Source organism: Pelobates fuscus, chromosome 5, assembly GCF_036172605.1.
Source record: "Pelobates fuscus isolate aPelFus1 chromosome 5, aPelFus1.pri, whole genome shotgun sequence".
Classification (NCBI taxonomy): Eukaryota; Metazoa; Chordata; class Amphibia; order Anura; family Pelobatidae; genus Pelobates; species Pelobates fuscus.
In genome coordinates this window covers 170,835,461-170,856,689 of record NC_086321.1, presented here as the reverse complement: position 1 = coordinate 170,856,689, position 21,229 = coordinate 170,835,461, and the positions used below count along the sequence as shown (strand labels likewise).

Below are 21,229 nucleotides of genomic sequence, written 5' to 3'. Positions count from 1 at the left end.
TAAATCCCCTCTCATAATATTGTAAAGCGCTACAGAATCTGTTGGCGCTATATAAATGGCAATAATAATAATCAAGGCAAACTGTTCACACAACGTGTGGAGTTGGGAAACTGATACTCATATTTAACTCTGTTTGAGAGGATTTCCCCAGAACATGCAACAGCGAAAACACTTCAAGGTTACAAATTGTTTAAAATAAAGATGGCACTAAATAAAAGCAGTCAAAATGTATTAGGCTTTTTCTGTGTTCTGCATTTAAAGGGACATTCAAAGCACCAAAACAACTTTTTATGAAGATGTTTCGGTGTAAAGATTATGCCAATACAACATACACCAGAACTACTACAGCATTAGGAATACAAATATGTATTCCTAACGCTATAGAGCCCTAGTCACTGTTTAGGTGACTAGGGCCCCGTTCCGTGGCAAATTAAGGGTTAATTAACCATTTATTTGCTTGCCTTAACCCAGCGCCGGACTTCCTCAGCACTGGTGACCTCCATCAACGTCAGCTCCTGAGTGGAGTCGAATGCACATGCATTTAAACCCGCTTGTAGGAAAGCATTACTCTTTCCGCTTGTAGGAAAGCATTACTGATTTCCTATGGGGATGTTTTTTGAAGCTGGAGGTCTGTGAGGACGCCCAGCGTCAAATAAGTGTGATTTACTCCGTGTAAATCACGGAAGCGCCTCTAGCGGCTGTCAGGGAGACAGCCACTAGAGGCTGGATTTACCCTGCAGTGTAAACATAGCAGGTTCTCTGAAACTGCTATGTTTTCTGCTGCAGGGTTAAAACTAGGGGGGGGGGGGGGGAACTAGTGAATAACCCTTAATGTAGTTATTCTGGTGTAGTAAGAAAGATATAGTATGTCCCTGCAGGCTTTTTAACCCAGGTGATTAACCCAGTGTCTAGAACAAAAAGCAATGCGTATAAGACAGTGAATGCATGGTCTATTCTTATGTATCCAGCTCAGATAGGAAACAGCCAGTCAGGCTACTTTAATCTTTAAAGATGACCGGTATTTAACTCATGCAGTCCAGAAAAACAGTGCAGGCAAAGTCTAATGCTATTTTCCCCCCTTTAAAACTAGATTTGTCCAAAGGTACACTAGGAATCTTGCACCTCAAGGCATGGATTGTGGCACCAGCACCTCTGTTGGCACGTCGTCTGAACCGCAGCTCTTGATATGCCTCCCAGAAGCTTACATATTTCGCAGTTATATTTTACATTTATCATTTACTCAGTGTTTGTTTGTGTGTATATATATATTTAGATAATTTTTTTCCCCCACATCTGTCAGGACACTATCACGGGGTATTTTTACATTTCTTTTCACTCAAAAAGAAACTTGGGATAACTGCTGAAAATATGAATTTAAGGGTGATACACAGATGATTTTGCAAGACGTGATTAAGAGTCCAGAATGGTGTTTATTTGAAAAAAAAATTGAAAAGGGAAAGTAAAATGTAAAAAAAAAAGAAAAAAACAAAAACAAATGCACAAAAATACAATATAAATTATGTTTGAATACAAATAAAGGACTAAAACGTGTTAAAACATGGGGAATTAATTTCTAGCCCTAACATATAGACCAACTCCGTTAAATAAAAAGTGCGTAGTTTATCTTTGTGACAAAGTTTATTCACAAATATAAATTTGGATGTTGATGTATTCAACATAAGCCATATAAGGCACAGAATTGAAACGATTCAGTTCGTAAGGTCTGGGGTCTTGTACGTTTCTACCGATAATGTTAATGATAATGTTTAATCCGCTTGAGTTGCTGGTCACACTGGACGGGAAAGGGGTTAATTTATCTCCATGTCTGTACAAAAACTTTACTAATATACTTACTGGTCAGGTGCACTGCTATAATACAGTATACATTTAACATATTTCAGAATAACAAAATCATAATGCATTGCTAAGGCCATAGTATTCCTCAACTTGGACTCTGCCTTGTGACTCCTGCACCATACCAGATTGTCCATATCAGTTATTGGCCAGAAATGCGTACATATACCGATCGCCGTTTGGGGTAAGTTAAATGCATATGCAGACGATAAAAATGCATTAACCTAGGCCTGTGTCCCTTAATCATGGAACGCAAGGGGACAATCTAGAAAATGAACCCCAAGCATGTATAACAAATAACCACCTCAACAGTTACGCCTCGCCTTCTCACACGGCACAGCTGAATGAGAGGAGGTAGATTTGTGGTCTGGACGGAGAAATGACAATGAACAGAGCAGAGTCTTATTGGTGGAGATGAGCTCTGTCATCTGGTCTTTTTATGTGGATTCTTCTAACTCGTTCTATGCGATCCCGCTCATCATCCTCTTCCAAGTGATGGGAACGTCCAGCTGCACCTCCTGTGGCTTCCAAAAGAGCATTATCTGGTCCTCGACCATCCTGAGCCTCATACAGTAGAATGTTAAGAGTCTCTTCATAGATTCGAGCCTCAGGAAACTCAACCTAAATGTTCAGAATGACAATCATTTAGACTATGGCACTGTTGTACAAATGGAGGATGTGGGCACGTGACCTCTGTATAAAATTCTGCAAATAGACAACACTACACTCAAATATTACAGGGAATCCATTACTTACCATGATTTTAATATTCTATTTATCCTCTATATTTAGCATATATGGTTATATAAAGTCTGAAACATTTAACTAAATGTAGAAATTCACACATCTACTCTGGAGATGGTTACCCACTTTCTGCCACAGAACATTATCTCTCTTCGCACCCTCTTAACCCCTTTACTATCAAGCACTGTTTGATAAAAGGAAAAAAAACAATATTAGCATTACATGTATTTCTAACAAAGGATGCATAACTAGCATATAAACATGTAATAATGCAGCAATTTGTGTAGAATTGCCTTTGCAAACAAATATTAAAATCTAAATGATTGAAATCTAAACAAGTTTTCATTAATCCGCTCATTCTTTATAAAAAACATTTGCGAAACAAAAAGCTTTGGACAGTACACACTATCCTTTATCTTGTAATATTTCACAAAGGGGCTAAAATGTTAGCATAAAACCAAAAATAGATATGACAAAAATTACAATTATAAAATACAACTGGTTAAATACCTTGCTTACAGGTATTTGCAAGGATTCTGAAGGTATTACTAGTAGTTCAGCTTACTAAAAATTCCAACAGAATGCAAAAATAATGCCTGCATTGAGCATAATGCCCACATAAAGTAAACATAGTTAAATAATACATTAGTAAAATAAAAGTATTTAAAACTGCTGGAGCAATCATTATCATTCTCTGGACTGTGACTATAATGCTGAAAGTTAAATGGTAGAGACCATTCACTTCCCCCCGATCACCCCCCATCACCTTTCTGGACTGTAGGAATAATATGATCCACTGAAACTTCTTTTACTGTTTGAAAGCATGGGGTGAGTTTACAGTTTCAGATAATTTACAGGAATTATATCAGTTACTTGCGATAGTCACTCTGGCAAAGTAATTTGCACTTCTGCAGGATGGTAATTATAAATAGAGTATAAATGAGTGTGGGTGATGCTTTAAGTCTAGTTTTTATACTGCAAAATATATGAAAATAAAAACATGTATACTCAATTTAGGTGTTGAAGAGCTTAATTTACATCGTGTGCCCTGGTTGGGCATGAAATAAATTGTGATGCTGCTTGCTTTACTTCCATGGGGTGCATTATAAATTACAGTTCACCTTTCATTCTTACTTAATCTAGTTCCAAAACAACATTTTTAAGTTTGAAAATTTGCACGACAAAAGACGAAACATCCTATACAGTTGTTACCACAAAAAAAATAAGGAAAAACCAAAACAAAAAAACATAATATTTAACTCTTACTTTCAATGATTCCTTACTTTTGTTTGTTTTTTCTCTGTAGCATACACAATGGACGTACAGCACACTTCTGCGATTTTGCGGGCTTGGCCATAGAAAGACCAGCAGCAAATCTCATCCCCAATTACATCCTTTATAAATAAGACTCGGCCGTTAAACCGCAAAGACAACTTGTCAAAGAGCTCTATGTTTTTCAGCATGTTATCATCTGAGTTACTGCAAAAAACAAAAAACAAACAAACAAAAAACACATGTCAACACCTGGTTGAGGTATAAGAGAAAAAAAAACCTCCATACATACAGGGTTATTCACTAAAGTAAGTTTTCAAGTTTAAGGCCAGGGGAGCTGAACTGGAAGAAAAGCCGACATAGATAAAACCTCAAAATAGCCAAACAGGAGAAATTCTCTGAGACGCCATATTTATGACTGAGGCTCTTTTGAAATTTTTGCCATCAGTGTTGTTCACTAAAACGTGAATAGCCAAGAATTCAAAATTAATTTCAAACTTTAGGCCCAAATAGCTACATCAAAAACCTATAGGACTTGGAGAGTTGTTCCCAAGCAGGCCCGGACTGGCCATCGGGCAAATGCCCGGTGGGCCGCGGCCGGCAGGGGAGGTCCCATCATAGGACCAGAATTCCTTAATGTGTTCTTTTTTGCTGGCAGTTCTAAAAATGTTCCTTTATCTAAAAACTCTACAATTATTTTTTCCTAATATCTGTCAGAGGATCTTTAATAATTTTTTCATAGGTATTTTCATCATTCAATATTTTGTTAGACTCGTTCATTTAGTAATCTTTAGATAAAATGACTATCCCTCCCCCTTATCTGCAGGCTTAATCACTATTTTAAAATCTTTTTCTAATTAAAACTAGACAAAAACTAAAAAACAACTCAGATGTCTAAAATACTACTAAAACTAAAATGGCTTTTTAGTTAAAAAAAAAAAAACTATGACTAAAACTAAATTGATATTTGCCGCCAAAATGAACACTGGTTCAGTAGTACTTTAGCCCTTAAATGTTGCATTGCAATGTTAAATCACTAGTGATTGTGGTGTGGTATTGTGTAATAAGGTCGGTTTTAGTCGTGTTGTGTTTTTGGTGTAATGTAATGCATATGTGGCTAGGGGATGTAGTAAGTGTGTGCATACAGGCTATAGTGTGTGTGTGTGTGTATGTTTGTGTATATAGGTGATGTAGTGTTTGTAGGGGTTGTAGAGAGTGTGTGTTTAGGGGTGTATTATGTGTAATAAATTTCCAATCAGGGGTCTAGTAACCTATTATTAAAAAAACAATCTACTTATTTGCAAATGTGGTTTGTACTATGTGGGGAGAACTATTAGACCAGCACATACGGAAATATAAAAAATGGACAAGAAAACCAGTGTGTCGCCCCCCCCCCCCTCCCATTTTAAAGAATCCCATAATAAGGACCATCATGATCTTAAATTTCTTATAATTGACCAAATTGTGGGAGATTGGAGAGAAGGGGGTTTTAATTATTATTATTTTTTTTTTTATTCTTTATTTTTGTTGTGCATGGTACAACAAAAGGCTTGGTTAGCCACAATAGCAGTTTCAAGCAGTAATATAACCAACAGTTGAAGTATAACGTGGCACATGAGTATACAGCACAATTTTTGTTTAGTTATAGCGAGATAGGTACGTTAGTAAAACAAGACAGGTTTCAGTAGTGGTATTCAATGTACGTGTTGTTATACTAAGCTATGTGAGGTTTCAGCTTTTCATCGATATAAGCATGCTTAGTGATTTGTAGGAGTACAAGGGTTAATACCCAGAATAGTGTAATGCTATAAGAGGTAGCTAGGTCATGTACTATATTTGTGTGATGGCGTCGCTTATCTGGGATTACTCCCAGGTTGTTTGCCCGGGAAGGCAGGGCACCCGTTACAGTGGGTACACACACAGTTAACACAATGGATTATAACTTTCCTGTTGCTAGATATGCATGAGCGAAAGTGGGTTAACAAATCCTGCATTTTTAGTGTGCCCTTAATGCTAGCATTGTTATGTGTTACAATGGGAGAGATAGAAGCTATGGTCCGAGGCTCAGTATACAAACTTAAGCGTGTTAAGGCCAGGCAGCGATCTACAGGTACAATATACTGTCACCCAGACTGATCAAAAGTTTGTAAGTCTGCATACGCTTCAGGAACCGCCGTCTTGGTGGGTCCGATGCTTCGTGGGTGGTAGAGGACAGACGGTCGGCCAATGCCTGCTCCAGCTTGTCGGCGTGATTCGTTGCAAGCGTCCTTTTAGGCTGAGGTGCTAGCGACGTCTCTCCAGGTGTGACTCTTGGGCTAGCCTCTGTTGGGGACCGAGGGGAGGGTGTTCTCCGATAGCAACATTGATTCCGACGCGTCCCTATGTGGCCCTCTTCGCTTGGCGGCAGGGTCTTGAGTGTGGTGCGCACTGGTGCATCTGACGCTTTGGGTCTGGTAGGCCTCCGTTGTTGCCCGCCTATCTCGTGGCAGGTTGCTGTCACAGGTAGGAGATCACTTGATGAGCGTCGATGTAGTGGAGCCACCAACTCTTCTGGCCCCTCGGGCCTGAATCTGGTCGTGTCGCTGGGTGTTCTGTGCTCCACTGTTAGGCGCTCCCATCTGCTGACTTCGGTGCACGTGGCAGCCGCCATCTTATGTGGTGCTGTTAGGCCCTCGAGTGTGACGGCGGCGCCTTGGTGCTTCAGCTGCCATGCCCTCGGGCGAGGACCGGGATCACCCCCCCAGTCCATAGGGGGGGGGGACAGGGCCGGGTCCGCTCAAGCTCAAGCCCCAGTCTGGGCGCTGTGTGGCAGGATAGCGGTGCGGCGGCCGTCCACCCCGCTCACCGCCGGAGAAAGCCCCCAGTCGGGACAAAGTTTCCTCCTCCAGGGGACTGTAGCCTGGAAAGCCAGCCTCACCCTGTCACCAGCAGGTCCTCTGCTTTGGGCAGTGTGGTTTTCGGTCAGCTTTTTGAAGAAAATATCGTTTTTCCATTATATTTCGTGCTGTGTAGCAGGAGCCTCTGTTGCCTGCGACCGTCCATCTCGGCGGTCCGGCCCCGCCCCCTTAATTTTTAATAAGAAAATTGCTAAAAAAGAAATGGAATGGATTTTTTATCTAAATTCATTTGCCTTATATGGTCTCAATTCAGATTTTGAGGTGGGCCATTTTTATAGGTTTTTTTAAAGTTTTTTTTATCCCCATACATTAAAGGTTCAAAATAAATATAATGAAGTTTAATAGAGAACCTATAGGTATAGGCTTGAATATAAGGTAGATTTATATGGCATTTTAGACCCCCCCCTTTTTTTTTAAATCGCTAATTTTTCCATTTTTATTATAGGGCACTTTAGATCCCCTTTTATGTTATTCATTCTTTTGGCTCTCTATTATTGTATATAATATGTATATATAATAAAAAGAAAATAGCTCATGGAGTGGTAAGATTACAATGTAGTTTTCTCCTTCGGTATATGATGATAAATATAAACAAAGACTCTTTTAAGATACATGGACAATAAGAGACTACTCTTTTTTGGTATTTAATATGACAGCAGATCTATGCATTCCACTGTGGAACGCAAAAAAATGTCCATCGGCATCTGCTGGAACGCAAACAAAGACTATTGAAATGCATAATAGGGCCGCTGGCCACCCGGAACCGGAAATTACATCACAACCAAGCCAATAAATGGAAGGGAGGCGTGGAACACTTTTTATTATTTATTTTTTTAGGCGCTGCACTACAATTTTACTATTTCTGTACGTTTGTAAGTGTTTAAAGGTTTTACACTAAGTAGTGGTCAGTTGTAAGGGAATTTTATTGAACCAAGTTAAAAAAGATATTATATTAAACTTTTATAAGCACCTTTATACACACCAACATTAGTCTAGTTTAAAACCCCTTAAGGACACATGACATGTGTGACATCTCATGATTCCCTTTTATTCCAGAAGTTTGGTCCCTAAGGGGTTAAAGGACCACTATAGTGCCAGGAAAACACTCGCTTTCCTGGCACTATAGGGTCTCTAGGTCCCCCCCCACCCTTAGGGTCCCCCTCCCCCCGGGCTCTAGGTTGAGGAAGGGGTTAAAGACATACTTTTTCTCCACTGCCGAGCTCCCTCGGCGGTGGGGACTTCCCCGTCATTGGCAATAGCCGCGCGTGCATTCAGCCAGTCCATAGGAAAGCATTCTCAATGCTTTCCTATGGACGCTGGCGTCTTCTCACTGTGAAAATCACAGTGAGAAGCGCCTCTAACGGCTGTCAATAAGACAGCCACTAGAGGCTGGATTAACCCATATGTAAACATAGCAGTTTCTCTGAAACTGCTATGTTTACAGCAGAAAGGGTTAATCCTAGATGGACCAGGCACCCAAACCACTTCATTAAGCTGAAGTGGTCTGGGTGCCTATAGTGGTCCTTTAAGTCTACCAAATTGTCAAAAAATTTTGTTGACTTCAACACTGCACAATTTGTCTCTACATTTGGACACTATAAATTAAAGCAAAAAATAAATAAAGAAAACTATTTTTTTAAGCCAGCATTTCTTTACAATATCAACACTACTATGATGGTGGTCCTAACATCCTATAATAACCCAACTTTGTATATATTCTTCCCACACCAATATGCTTTGAAGTGCACTTGACAATTACACTTTAAATCTACACTCTGTTCTGATTGAATATACAATGTAAGGAAACACACAACTGGCATTAAGTCTCGTATAAAATAATGGCCAAATACCTGGTGTAGGAATACTTGTTGTTGCTCCTGTTGTAGAGTAACTTGACTGCTGGCTGCAAGAGGGAGAAAGGAAATCAGCGGCCTTTATCTCATGTAAGGAAGTGGGTTTTTTTTGTAACCAGCATCTTAAAACTGTCCTTGTGACACCCATCTTATAACTTTCCACTGTTGTCCAAGATTATCTTCCTGAGCCTTAACAGTGATTTAGTCTTCTGTGGTCAACAGATTGGATGGTAATATGCAGCGGCCTGGCCTGTACAGAGAACCATCACTACTTTATAAAAAAATATTGTGAAATATGCAGAAAAAAAGTGAATGTACCTGCACCATAATATGTGGTAGCTGTGACTTTATCAGCTACTGCACTAAAGATGAAGTTGGCAGAAGTCATAACCCAATCTATAAGCTAAATAATAGATTACGAGTCCCGACCCTTATCAAATCCCATTACCACGTCTCACAGGCGGGTAACATGTTTTGTGTGCCCTTGTGTAAAGAAAGAACCCGAATCATTTTGAGGTCTCAATACTCTCACCTTATTAGATGTAGCAATGAGTTTCTGTTCCTCTTTCGATGAAGTAATGACAGGAACTTTGCAGAAAGGCTCATAAACTTCTTTATTCTATAAAAAACACAAAACAAAAACAGTTCAATCGCAGGTTTCACTAGCTGAATGCATTTCATTGTTATTTTACCCGGTCAGTTTAAATTATGAAAAACCCCTCCACCCCTTCCTCTCCCTGCACCCCCCTCCTCCCCCTGCCAAAAAACAAACAAACCACACAGTTGAGGCTAAAATTATAATAGGCTATTACAGCATTTCTTTTTTTTACCAGTAAAAAAAATTATTACTCCAATGATATCACATCAAAAACAGATGCTGATTTTATGAAAGTACCCTTTCCATGTTTATTCTGTTTCCAGAACAGGTATTTACTCGTCTCTACGTATAAACAGTCACATCGGTTAATGTGAACACATTCATAAGATTCACAAACTCCCTTTTACTTACTGCATGGATTGTGAGCTTCAGTTAAAGGACAGAGGTCATAACATTTTCACTTCTCTTTTAGTAGAGTCAGATCTAACTGCTGCTCAACCTAGCTTGCCTGCAGCCGTGTTTGCTCTGTGTGACACTGCTTATTTCAGCTACTAAAATTTGAAATACACTTTGAACTCCTCCAGAATTCGCTCAGTGTGTGATAAAAAAAGTCTGCAGCTAATACTGCACTTTTAGAATTGATATTGACACTGAGGTTGGGTATAAAGGGCCTACCTGGAGAGATGCCTGGCATTCATCTGCTAGACCTTGCACCAGATAATATTTTGCCTCTGCCAGCAGCTCGTCTATCTCTCTGCGGGTCTCTGGAAGGGGGACAGCACCATCCCGCAAATAATTTAATATTGTCCCGAAGTGCTTACCACAGCGATCAATCAGTATCCAACCTGCGGAGAAATGATCACACAGTGTAGAAGTAAAAGAACAATCTTGTAATCAGTGCTCCCATGATAATACTGAGCGAGAAAGAAATGCATTGCAAAAAACATTGGTTAGATAAAGTGTTAAAACAATATTTAGGGATAGTCAAGGTCGTATTGGGTAAAAAAAAAAAAAAAAACTAACATGGAACATCTAATTGATTATCCCCCTGTAGCTTGAAGTAAGACTCATGTTCAATTACACAAACCAGAGGCTAGAATTACAGGTCTCCTTGGGGAGAGGAACTGAACCAGAGGAAATCACATTACAGAACAATGAATGCCTGCGGGTCACACCCAGAGCAGTGTGGTTCTAGTAATGCTGCCAGCTACTGCAGGTCTAAAACTTTACTCTTATTATGAACCCATAACAACCGATACAATAAACAATGTTTATTCACAAAGGCACGAATAAAGGGTAAAGATATGATCGTTCAGATACATTGATTAATAATCCTCAAAGTCACTGATCTGAGGACTGGACTCAGATTTTAAAGGCTAAGTGGGAGGCAAGCATGCTTTGAACCATTAAAAACAAATAATTGACACCTAAAACATTTGTGATGTGCTGCAGTATTCAAAACAAACACTTCATTCCAAACATATACAGCATATTTCATTTGTCATTTATGTATTTTTTTAATACTACTCCACAGGGTCAGCACACATTAACATCAATACAGGCTGTAAAACCAAATAATTTAAACACCAGTGTATACCGTGAATTAAACCGTGCTGTGGCAATGTCCCTTTTTACATTTAGCAAAGAATAATACAAAATGAACAGTTTACCTTAAAGTGTTACTCCAAGTACCATAATTACTTCAGTGATTTGAAATAGTCATGGTGCTTGGATTCTGTACGCACAGCTTTTTAATCTGTAACTCTGTGCATACTGAGATATTTTAGATTGCTGTCAGAGGTGTAACTACAAGCCCCCCACCCCCCCCCCACCCCCACCCACAGTGCCATTATCTGTAACCAGCACAAAATAACATTTCTGGGTTAGCCAATGTCAATTATGTGCATATTCAGACTACTTACCTGATGCTCTCAGCAAAGGACAGACGAGGGGGATTGGTATATCCATAATCCAGATACGCATCCCCCAGTAACACAGCCTGTGCCTGGCGGGGACTCGGGTAAGAGGGCAAACCAAACCAAAGCAGTTTGTTTGTTTATTTTACTTACTTCAGTTAACAAACATCAAAAACAAAATCAATTCGGATATAAATGCTAAACTAATCTGAAAAGATATTATTCTAAATTGGAAATCTTCATCTGGTTTCAAATATCAAAATGATGGCAACCAGCAAGCATGGTTCTTTACGTTTAAAAATTATGATTTAACTCGAGTCTTACGGACTAGGGATTCAAATCATGATGTAAATACGCTTGATTTAAAATAAATAAAAATAATTCACCCTGTGGAAATCCAAAGAAAAACTGGCACAAACTTGGTGTAATGGATTAAAATGAAGGCTTCCGTAAGCCAACTTCATTAGCGCTTTATCCATGTAAGAAGTAATCACATCCAACATAATTTGTATAGATAAACATAACATGCCTGATGTGATTGCTTTTTAGATGGATGCCACAAACCACCTAGCATTAAAGGGACACTCCGCTGTCCAACTACTATAAATAATAATGGAAAAAAAAAAAAAAAGCACTACTATATACCCAATGTAGGAATTACGATACTTACAGTAACCTATTAATGGTTGCTAGACTCAGCCCCTGCCCATACCTCCAATTTAAGAGGGACAGACCATATTTTGGGCCAAAATCCCTCTGTACCTCTTTTCTATGCTAATGTGCACTTTTCTCAAAGCTCCATAATTGTTGGTGTGTGAGTGTATAACAGAGCACCATAGCAATAATAGTCACAGTATTTTTAAACTATTATAAATGTGTTTAGAAATCGGTCTGTGTAAATAAGAAATGTTGTTCTTGCTCTAAATTACATTTCAGTTGCATAAATTGTTATTAGTAAGTCACCCAAAATTTATCAGAAAAGCCATGCCACTGGCCCAGGTCAAAACTCCTAAAATGAAAAAAGTGTCCACCTTTATTCATTTAAAATGTTGGGAGGTATGCCTGGCTGCGTACTTTAAATCAGGGTGCCCAAAGGGTAGATACCCAGATGTAGAACTACAACTCCCATGATGCCTAACGTGCTTTTGAAATGCCTACAACGACAAAGCTTAATGGAAGCTCTAATTTTACATCTGGGGATCTACTTATTGGCACTTCGGCTCTAAATGGTTTATATTAAACTAATGGTTACAAAATATCCTTAAAGGGTCACTTTAGCTTGCTGAAATGTTTTATGTGCAAAGAGCGTGTCCTATTTTACATTTTTTTTAAATGCAGATTTCAATGGAAATTGGCACTTTTATAAATTATCCTGAAAACACCCCCTTGGCTTTTTTTTTTATAATTCTTTATTTTTGCATTGACAGACAATACAGCTTGTAAACAGTACTTGGGCTTGTGCAAAAGCCAAGCTTCAGTACAATGGCCTTTCAATGATACAGAAAGATGATAATGATTTTGTTGGAAATACATTTGATGTTCGGAAGCCTTTTCTTTCTTTGTTATTTTTCCTGAGGCCGCAGTCCGTCAATGTTTTTTCATTTTTATACAAACAATAAAATTCAAAACCGGAAAACACCGTAATAGGTGTATTCCTTGAAGTAAAAGGTAACTCTAGAACTTTGGTACGTAACCTGTTAATCTATTTTTTTTTAATAATTCATTAATTATGAGTACAGGAATGGAGCATTACAATTCTTGCGTGAACAATATTTGTGATTACAATACGTTCTCATAAATATTGAATATTGTTTTGTTTACCCTTTGCATTTTACAGTGTTTGTCTATAGTACATGCGTTTGTGTCACCATCATAAAATACATCTCTACCTACGATCATGGCTGTGAGTCCTCCCTTTGAAGATCATGGCAGGGACATAGTATTTTGCCCTTTTTAGCACTATTGGTCAGTGGATTGTAGTATAGCTTTGGACTGCTTTGCTTTACGCTCCATACTGTGCAACTCTTTTTTTTTTGTAAAGAAAAGATAAAAAAAGAACAGGGGGGGAGGGGGGATGAATTCAGCCCCTTGGCTTTTAAGCAGACAATCGGTCCTGTTACTTTCTGGTTGTTAGCTCAGTGGAGCTAAACTCAATAGGCAGCAATTGCTCAGAGCACCGTCCTTGCAAAGACTTCTCATTGAGCTGCATTGTGAAGTCTTTGATTGGGCAGCCACTGACAATCTGGGCGGGGTTCAAAGAGGAGGGTTTGCAAACTGTATAATATATACATATAGATACATACATACATACACACACACACACACACACTACATACAAACATACACACACCTCAATGAAAAAAATCAAAATTAAACGCATACATATTTTCATTTGGGGTATATCTACTAAAAGGTGATTGTTATTTATTTTATATTTGGAAAGTAGATTGTCCCCTTAAATATTAATATAAGAAAAAATACCAATGTGATACAATGACAATGTTACATCAAATATTCTGCTCAAAAGGACTTTCGCATGTCCCATAATCTACCAAAACAAATACATAGGAGATACTGAATCATTGATATTCTTTTATATTTTCTACCTCTGCTCAAGGAGTCTAATAGTAACAAAACCCACATCATCTATAAATATAACAGCAGGTCTGCGAAACACAATTAACGGTTTGTTATTGCTCTCATTTACACGATGATAACATGGAATTGGATATATCTAGGAACATGATTAACCAATTAATGAGTGATAGAACAAAACTGGTACACTGTACTTACCCTCACTGTCAGTCAGCACTTCCATTCTACCGCTGAACATTGCTTTCAACATGGTGTCCTGCTTGGTGAGGGTCTGCATAGTTGTGTAGTACAGAGCACCGCCAACATTTAATTTGACATATTTAGAACATGTGCTTGCACACTTAAAGGAGGTGGTCCGTGTTGTAGCTGCAGGCACCACAGAGCTCACCACACTGTCTCCTGACATTTCTTCCTAAATGCAAGATAAAAAGAATACACATTAAGGCCGACATGTTCTTACATAGTGTTGATGTTTTGATGAGGGTATGTTGTAGAATATTGCATTAGTAAAAGTAACATATTGAATTTACAGAACAGCAAATTTCTCAGATAATATAATGAAAAATGATACACTAAGACAAACTAATAAACACAGGACAGGACTTTTTGCTCAGACACAATCTAAAATTATAACAAGGTGGGATACTCCATTTTGTTTTCTTGCTTTTTTTCTTTTATTATTGAAAAAGGTACACAACACTATTTCTGAGTAAATGATCAAACAAATGCACAAAATGAAGTTAATCTGAGTGTCTTTTTATTCTCTGTTTGTGTAGTGTTTTACAGTTAAAACTCTGCAAATACAGAATCTAGGTACCATGAACACTACAAATCACTGACGTGGTCATGATGCTTGTAGTAACCCTTTAACCCCTTAAGACCGCAGCCAAATGTACAAGTTGTGATCCAAAAAAAACGTAAACAAAACCTGGCATTTGCGCTATATGTCTGTCCAACCGTAATTCACCTCTTTCATATTAAATGCACCCACACTTGTTAGATATCATTTTATTCAGGGGAAACAGGGCTTTCGTTTAACATGAAATATTTAGGCATGGAACATCCTAAACATTTTACTGCAATACAATACACATATTTGTATTCAGCGATGTCTCACGTGTAAAACAGTACCCCCTATGTACAGGTTTTATGGTGTTTTGGGAAGTTACAGGGTCAAATATAGCGTGTTACATATTTCATTTTTTTCACATTGAAATTCGCCAGATTGGTTATGTTGCATTTGAGACCATATGGTAGCCCAGGAATAAGAATTACCCCCATGATGGCATACCATTTGCAAAAGTAGACAACCCAAGGTATTGCAAATGAAGTATGTCCAGTCTTTTTTAGTAGCCATTTGGTCACAAACACTGGCCAAAGTTAATGTTAATATTTGAAAATGCAAAAAACTAATTTGAACGCAAATTTTGGCCAGTGTGACTAAGTGGCTACTAAAAAAAACTGAACATACCCTATTTGCAATACCCTGGGTTGTCTACTGTTGAAAATGGTATGCCATCATGGGGATCATTTTCATTCCTGGGCTACCATACGGTCTCAAAGGCAACCTGGCGAATTTTAATGTGAAAAAACTGAAACGCAAACCTTATATTTGACTCTGTAACTTTTGAAAACACCATAAAACCTGTAAATGAGGGGTACTGTTATACTTCGCTGAACACAAATATTAGTGTTTCAAAACAGTAAAACGTATCACAACAATTATATCGTCAGTGTAAGTGCCATTTGTGTGTGAAAAATGCAAAAAATGTCACTGTCACTGACGATATCGTCGTTGTAATATATTTTACTGTTTTTAAACACTAATATTTGTGTTCAGCGAAGTCTTCAGAGTAAAACAGTACCCCCCATGTACAGGTTTTATGGTGTCTTGGAAAGTTACAGGGTTAAATATAGTGCTAGAAAATTAAATTCCCTGAACTTTCGGCCTGGGTTGTCAGGCAGGTCCTACAAATTGTAATTAATAAAATGACCTAATTATGTAAAATTATTACATAAATATATACGTAGAATTAATATATATATATATATATATATATATATATATATATATATATTTTTTTTTTTTATTATTATTTTTATTTATATATAGGTATATATATCTCTAATGCAATAAGAGATGCACTCTTAGGACTTAATAAATCATTACTTGGTATTTATTTTCCATAGCACTTTCTATAGCACTTTCTTGCAATTACTTCAAATTTGAAAATCAATTTTTTCTTCAGCTAGCGGGAACGGCGATGGGGGCGGCCATGGCACCATCATATGCTAATGCATATATGTTCATGTTCGAACAGACATACATACATTCTACAAAAGTATGGTTTACATATCAAACATTATTATCGTTTTGTGGATGACCTGTTTTTTATTTGGACTGGAACCTTGATGGACTTAGAGAATATGATCCTAGAAATTAACCAACTACCTACGCCGGTCAAATTGAGTGTTGAACACGATCCATGGGCTATCCAATTCTTGGATGTCACAATATATAAGAAATATGGTAAATTGGAATTCACCCTACACCGGAAAAAGACTGATCGCAACACTTTATTGATGGCTTCCAGCTTTCATCCCAAACAGTTCAAACGGTCATTACCTGTATCACAATTTCTCAGGGTTTTCAGGTACAATACGGAAATGGAAAAACGTGATGGTCAGATTAAAGAGATGTGGGAGAGATTCAGAGAGCGAGGATATCAACCACATATACTGAAGTTGGCACATACCAGAGCATTAGATATCTGGAATTAGTGACTTTCTGCTAGCAGTGCCATACCTTAAACGGTTAACACTATACATAATGCCTAGATTGCTACATAGTTATTTATACTGCACTTATGGGCACTAGTTATTTTCATTATCATTGGTAGTTAACAGTGCCATACTTGTACCCAGTAACACTGTGTTTAAATTGTTACATAGTTATCCATATTGTATCGATACTCGAAACTTTGTTTTATTACAATTAACACTCCAGAGGTATCCTGTAAAATTTGAAACAGGTCCTCTGTACGGGTGTTTTTTACCTCTCTCATTTTTTCTGATATAATTGTCACTTTTTATCGTTGGATTATTAAAAGTTATATTTTATTTATTTTTTCTGAATAGGGCACTCACTGTCTTCTCCTCTCCTTGTTACTACCCTGGTAGTTTATTGTGGGTTACCCCCACTTATTTGAGTGTCTCCCTAAGCTTCCATTTTCCCCCCTTTTTTCTTCTAATAATAGGAGATTTCGATCTATCCCTGATGCTTCTTTAATGAGGAGCCTATTTAGCCACTCATTGATTGAATTATTCATTTATTTAAGGATTTAGAAATCTTATGATTGGAGTAATGAGCACACTCTGATGCATATATGCATATATACTTTATTCTTTAGACATAGCCTTGAATAGATTGACTAGAAAATATAGTTGTTGTTTATAATTGGTAGTTGGCATATGTCTCCTTCTATATGTTGATATATCTATAGAATGTATTACCTACAAAGCTTCAAGAAAAATCCTTTGTATTTATTAATGCCATTTACATACCTCTCTGTACATATAATGTTTGAATTTTGCCTGTTTTCCATTGCATTTTTAGAAATGTGAATATGATGTTTTAATAATTTATATTGCACATACAGGATTATGCACATATCCTGTATAGGACATCAGCACTACAGTTGTTCACTTTGTTCACCTTATTTAGTATTTTTACCCACTGTGTTTCCACACTTGTTAGCACTTTTGTAAATAGCACGTTTGGATCACTCAGCAGATCACTTTATACAGCTGTGCAGAGCTTTTTGACAACCTAACAGTCTTTATTAATATACACACTGTTTACACATATTCACATCTCTCCCCTATACCTTGGAGAGATGCACTCGCGTTTCTATAACTGTTTCACTGGTTCCCTAGCAACCTATTGACACGTCAGCACGCACGAATCACGGCGGGTCACATGATCGCGAGTACACTTCCGGGTATACACGGCGGAGGTGAGGGAACTGTATCACTATTGGTGAGTACATTATTTTATTTGCTTATATATTTGTTATGTGTATGGGGATACATTGATCTTGAGGAAGACCCTGAGGGGTCGAAACGTCGATCGGATGATGTAAACCCTCTTTTTTGGAAAATAAATACCAAGTAATGATTTATTAAGTCCTAAGAGTGCATCTCTTATTGCTTTATATATATCTTTCAACGTGGGATAGCACCTAGGCATTGAAATTATTTTATGGAGAAAGGGTGAGTGCCAAGCTACAGATTTTTTTCATAGGTATATATATATATATAGTGATATATACGTATATACTTATGTATATAGATATATATATTTCGTTCTACATGTATTTTGATATCAATATATATATATATATATATTAATTTTAAAATACAGTTAGAACGAAATGAGGCATGTTTATATATTTTTTTAATTTTATTTTTTAACATATTTATACATTTATTTATTTTTTATTATATATAAATATAATAAAAATTATATATATATTTAATCAATATCATTGTACGTGTATTTTGATATTACCGTAATATATATATATAATTATGTATATATTAATATTAAAATACACGTAGACAGTGTATGTATATTTATGTGTATATATATATACACACTTAGATCATATATATATATATATATATGTAAAAAATAGATAAAATTCGTATCTTGTAATACCTTTTTTATTGGACTAACAGAATTTTTTAGTGACAAGCTTTCGGGATAACCTCCCTTTCTCAAGTCTGAAGCATTTCTGAGCAAGACGACACATAGAATTCAAAGTTGAGTTGTGATATAGGGGTTAAAGCGACATGAGTGTAGATAAGACACAGGTTTGGTAGAAAATAGACACCATCTTTGTAGAGGGTCATAAATATCTTTCTGAAGAGCAGAGTGATCATATATAATAAATATATATATGATCTAAGTATATATTATTTAATTTTGCACTTATTTAACATGTTTTATTTTATTTTCAGGCAGCAGGGGGAGTACCTGTCATTACAGGCACCCCCCTGCTGGCACTGCTATGGACGGCTATGCCGTCCATGTGATCGCGAGGTCCTCGCGATCACATGGCCCTGGGGGGTCGAAGAGGACAGGGGGACTCCCTGGGCTCCCAGGTAAGTCACCCATACCGCGATCGCCGGCGACCGGGTAAGTACATAAGATCGCAGGACGTTCTATGCCATTCTGGGGCATTTAGAGCCACCAAAATAAGGACGGCATAGAATGTCCTGCGGTCTTAAGGGGTTAACAAGCACCCAAATTATATATGTGATAATAGCTTAACAACATATTACATTATGGTGAAATTGTTTCAGTGACCCAATCTCATATGTATAACAAAATAGATCCTTCAATGCAAAAGGCTCTCCCCACTGCACTGGGAAATATTATACTATGGGCACTTAAGAGACAAGTCCAAACAATTATCATTATTGTTACCGGCATCTATAATACTCCAACATATTCCTCAGCGCTGTACAATTGGGAAAAAGACAATACAATAAAAACAGACCAATGCAACAGATAGAGGGCCCTGACCGTGAGCTTACAGGGTTTCTCCAGTACCAGGAAAACAAACCCGTTTCCCAGACACTATACAATCTTGGACTGGCCCCCTCCCTCCCGTAGGGCTGAAAGGGTTAAAACCCCTTCAGTCACTTACCTAAATCCACCTCAGCGCTCCTCCCCCGCCGTCAGCCTTCAGGGGAGACCTAATGCACACGTGTAGCAATGGCCGCGTGCGCATTAGACCTCCCTATAGGAAAGCATTATTCAATGCTTTCCTAAGGGGAAAATCTGACGTTGGAGGTCTGTGAGGATGTCCAGCGTCAGATAACGGAACAAAAGTCAGTTTAGATTCTGGAATCCCTCTAGTGGCTGTCTGATAGATAATGTAAACAACGTAGTTCTCTGGAACTGGAATGTTCATTGCAGCACTAAGTGCAAAAGGGTCACAGCACCAAGACCACTTCAATTAGCTGAAATGGTCTGGGTGCCTACAGTGTCCCTTTAAGATCTAAAGGTTAAAATGGGGAGATGATAAAAGAGGTAGCAGAGGAATTTGTTTGAGACAGCAGAGCTGCAGCAGCTTATAACATGCGAAGGGAATGAGGAGGTGACTGTGGTTCCAAACAGCTAAGGAACCAGAATGGGTGGATGTGTAGAGCCCAGTAAAATTAAAGGGCCTTGTTACAGGGATAGATGCAAGATTTGGCCTAGAGTAGAGAAAAACAGTTATTTATAGGAAGGCACCATCAGGACCCTCTTTATTTTCCCACCCAGGGGTAAAGAACCACTGCACTAACAGGATACAATTATTAATGTAAATGTTTTCCCTGGAGAGTACAGCATGGTAAGGAGCAGTCCTACGTCACTGACATGGTCATAATTGCTCAGTAGGAGCTGTCTCCCATCACTCACAGCCAGTTACCCGGATGAGCTGTCTCCCATCACTCACAGCCAGTTACCCGGATGAGCTGTCTCCCATCACTCACAGCCAGTTACCCGGATGAGCGGTCTCCCATCACTCACAGCCAGTTACCCGGATGAGCGGTCTCCCATCACTCACAGCCAGTTACCCGGATGAGCGGTCTCCCATCACTCACAGCCAGATACCCGGATGAGCTGTCTCCCATCACTCACAGCCAGTTACCCGGATGAGCTGTCTCCCATCACTCACAGCCAGTTACCCGGATGAGCGGTCTCCCATCACTCACAGCCAGATACCCGGATGAGCTGTCTCCCATCACTCACAGCCAGTTACCCGGATGAGCGGTCTCCCATCACTCACAGCCAGTTACCCGGATGAGCGGTCTCCCATCACTCACAGCCAGTTACCCGGATGAGCGGTCTCCCATCACTCACAGCCAGATACCCGGATTAGTTCTCTCCCATCACTCACAGTCAGTTACCCGGATGAGCGGTCTCCCATCACTCACAGCCAGTTACCCTGATTAGTTCTCTCCCATCACTCACAGCCAGATACCCGGATGAGCTGTCTCCCATCACTCACAGCCAGTTACCCGGATGAGCGGTCTCCCATCACTCACAGCCAGTTACCCGGATGAGCGGTCTCCCATCACTCACAGCCAGTTACCCTGATTAGTTCTCTCCCATCACTCACAGCCAGTGACCCGGATTAGGATTACCCCTCCTAGCAGGGTCTATCACCCTCCTTGCCTCACTCACCATCAAATCCGATAAACTTCCCTCTAGGCAGAAACGGGAGCCACCCAGACCGCACAAGATACGTCCGTGTCCTAATGACGCACTTCCTCCTTCATTGTGTAATGCGGAACCTCCATTACATTCCTGGGACTCCGGGCAGCCATGTCTAGTGTGGGCAGACACCCCCCTCCCCCATAGTGTTTAATGATAAAGATCTAAAAATACTGTATCATACAGCGTTACACTACTTGGCATAATATGAATTTTAGCAAGTAAGATAA

The 21,229-nt window shown here is 38.7% G+C and overlaps 1 protein-coding gene across 2 annotated transcripts; it reads right to left on the bottom strand.

Annotated features, from left to right (window-relative positions):
- Positions 1-1,508: 1,508 nt before the first annotated feature.
- On the bottom strand, positions 1,509-21,060 carry KCTD10 (potassium channel tetramerization domain containing 10). Of its 2 annotated transcripts, none has more exons than XM_063454674.1 (7): positions 20,970-21,060; positions 13,928-14,141; positions 9,894-10,063; positions 9,153-9,239; positions 8,618-8,670; positions 3,882-4,077; positions 1,509-2,475 (listed from the first exon to the last, which is right to left on the bottom strand). In XM_063454674.1, exons 1-7 carry the CDS (start codon positions 20,970-20,972, stop codon positions 2,257-2,259), a joined length of 942 nt encoding a protein of 313 aa, XP_063310744.1. In that variant the 5' UTR covers positions 20,973-21,060; the 3' UTR covers positions 1,509-2,256. The 2 variants fall into 2 exon arrangements, with proteins under 2 accessions (XP_063310744.1, XP_063310745.1); XM_063454675.1 differs by lacking the exon at positions 20,970-21,060 and adding an exon at positions 20,905-20,927.
- Positions 21,061-21,229: the final 169 nt, after the last annotated feature.

Coding starts and splice junctions, on each gene's coding strand:
- KCTD10 (XM_063454674.1), bottom strand. Junction 10,064..13,927: donor AGTGCTGACTGACAGTGAGG/GTAAGTACAGTG, acceptor ATTTCTCCGCAG/GTTGGATACTGATTGATCGC. Junction 9,240..9,893: donor AATGCCAGGCATCTCTCCAG/GTAGGCCCTTTA, acceptor TGTTTTTTATAG/AATAAAGAAGTTTATGAGCC.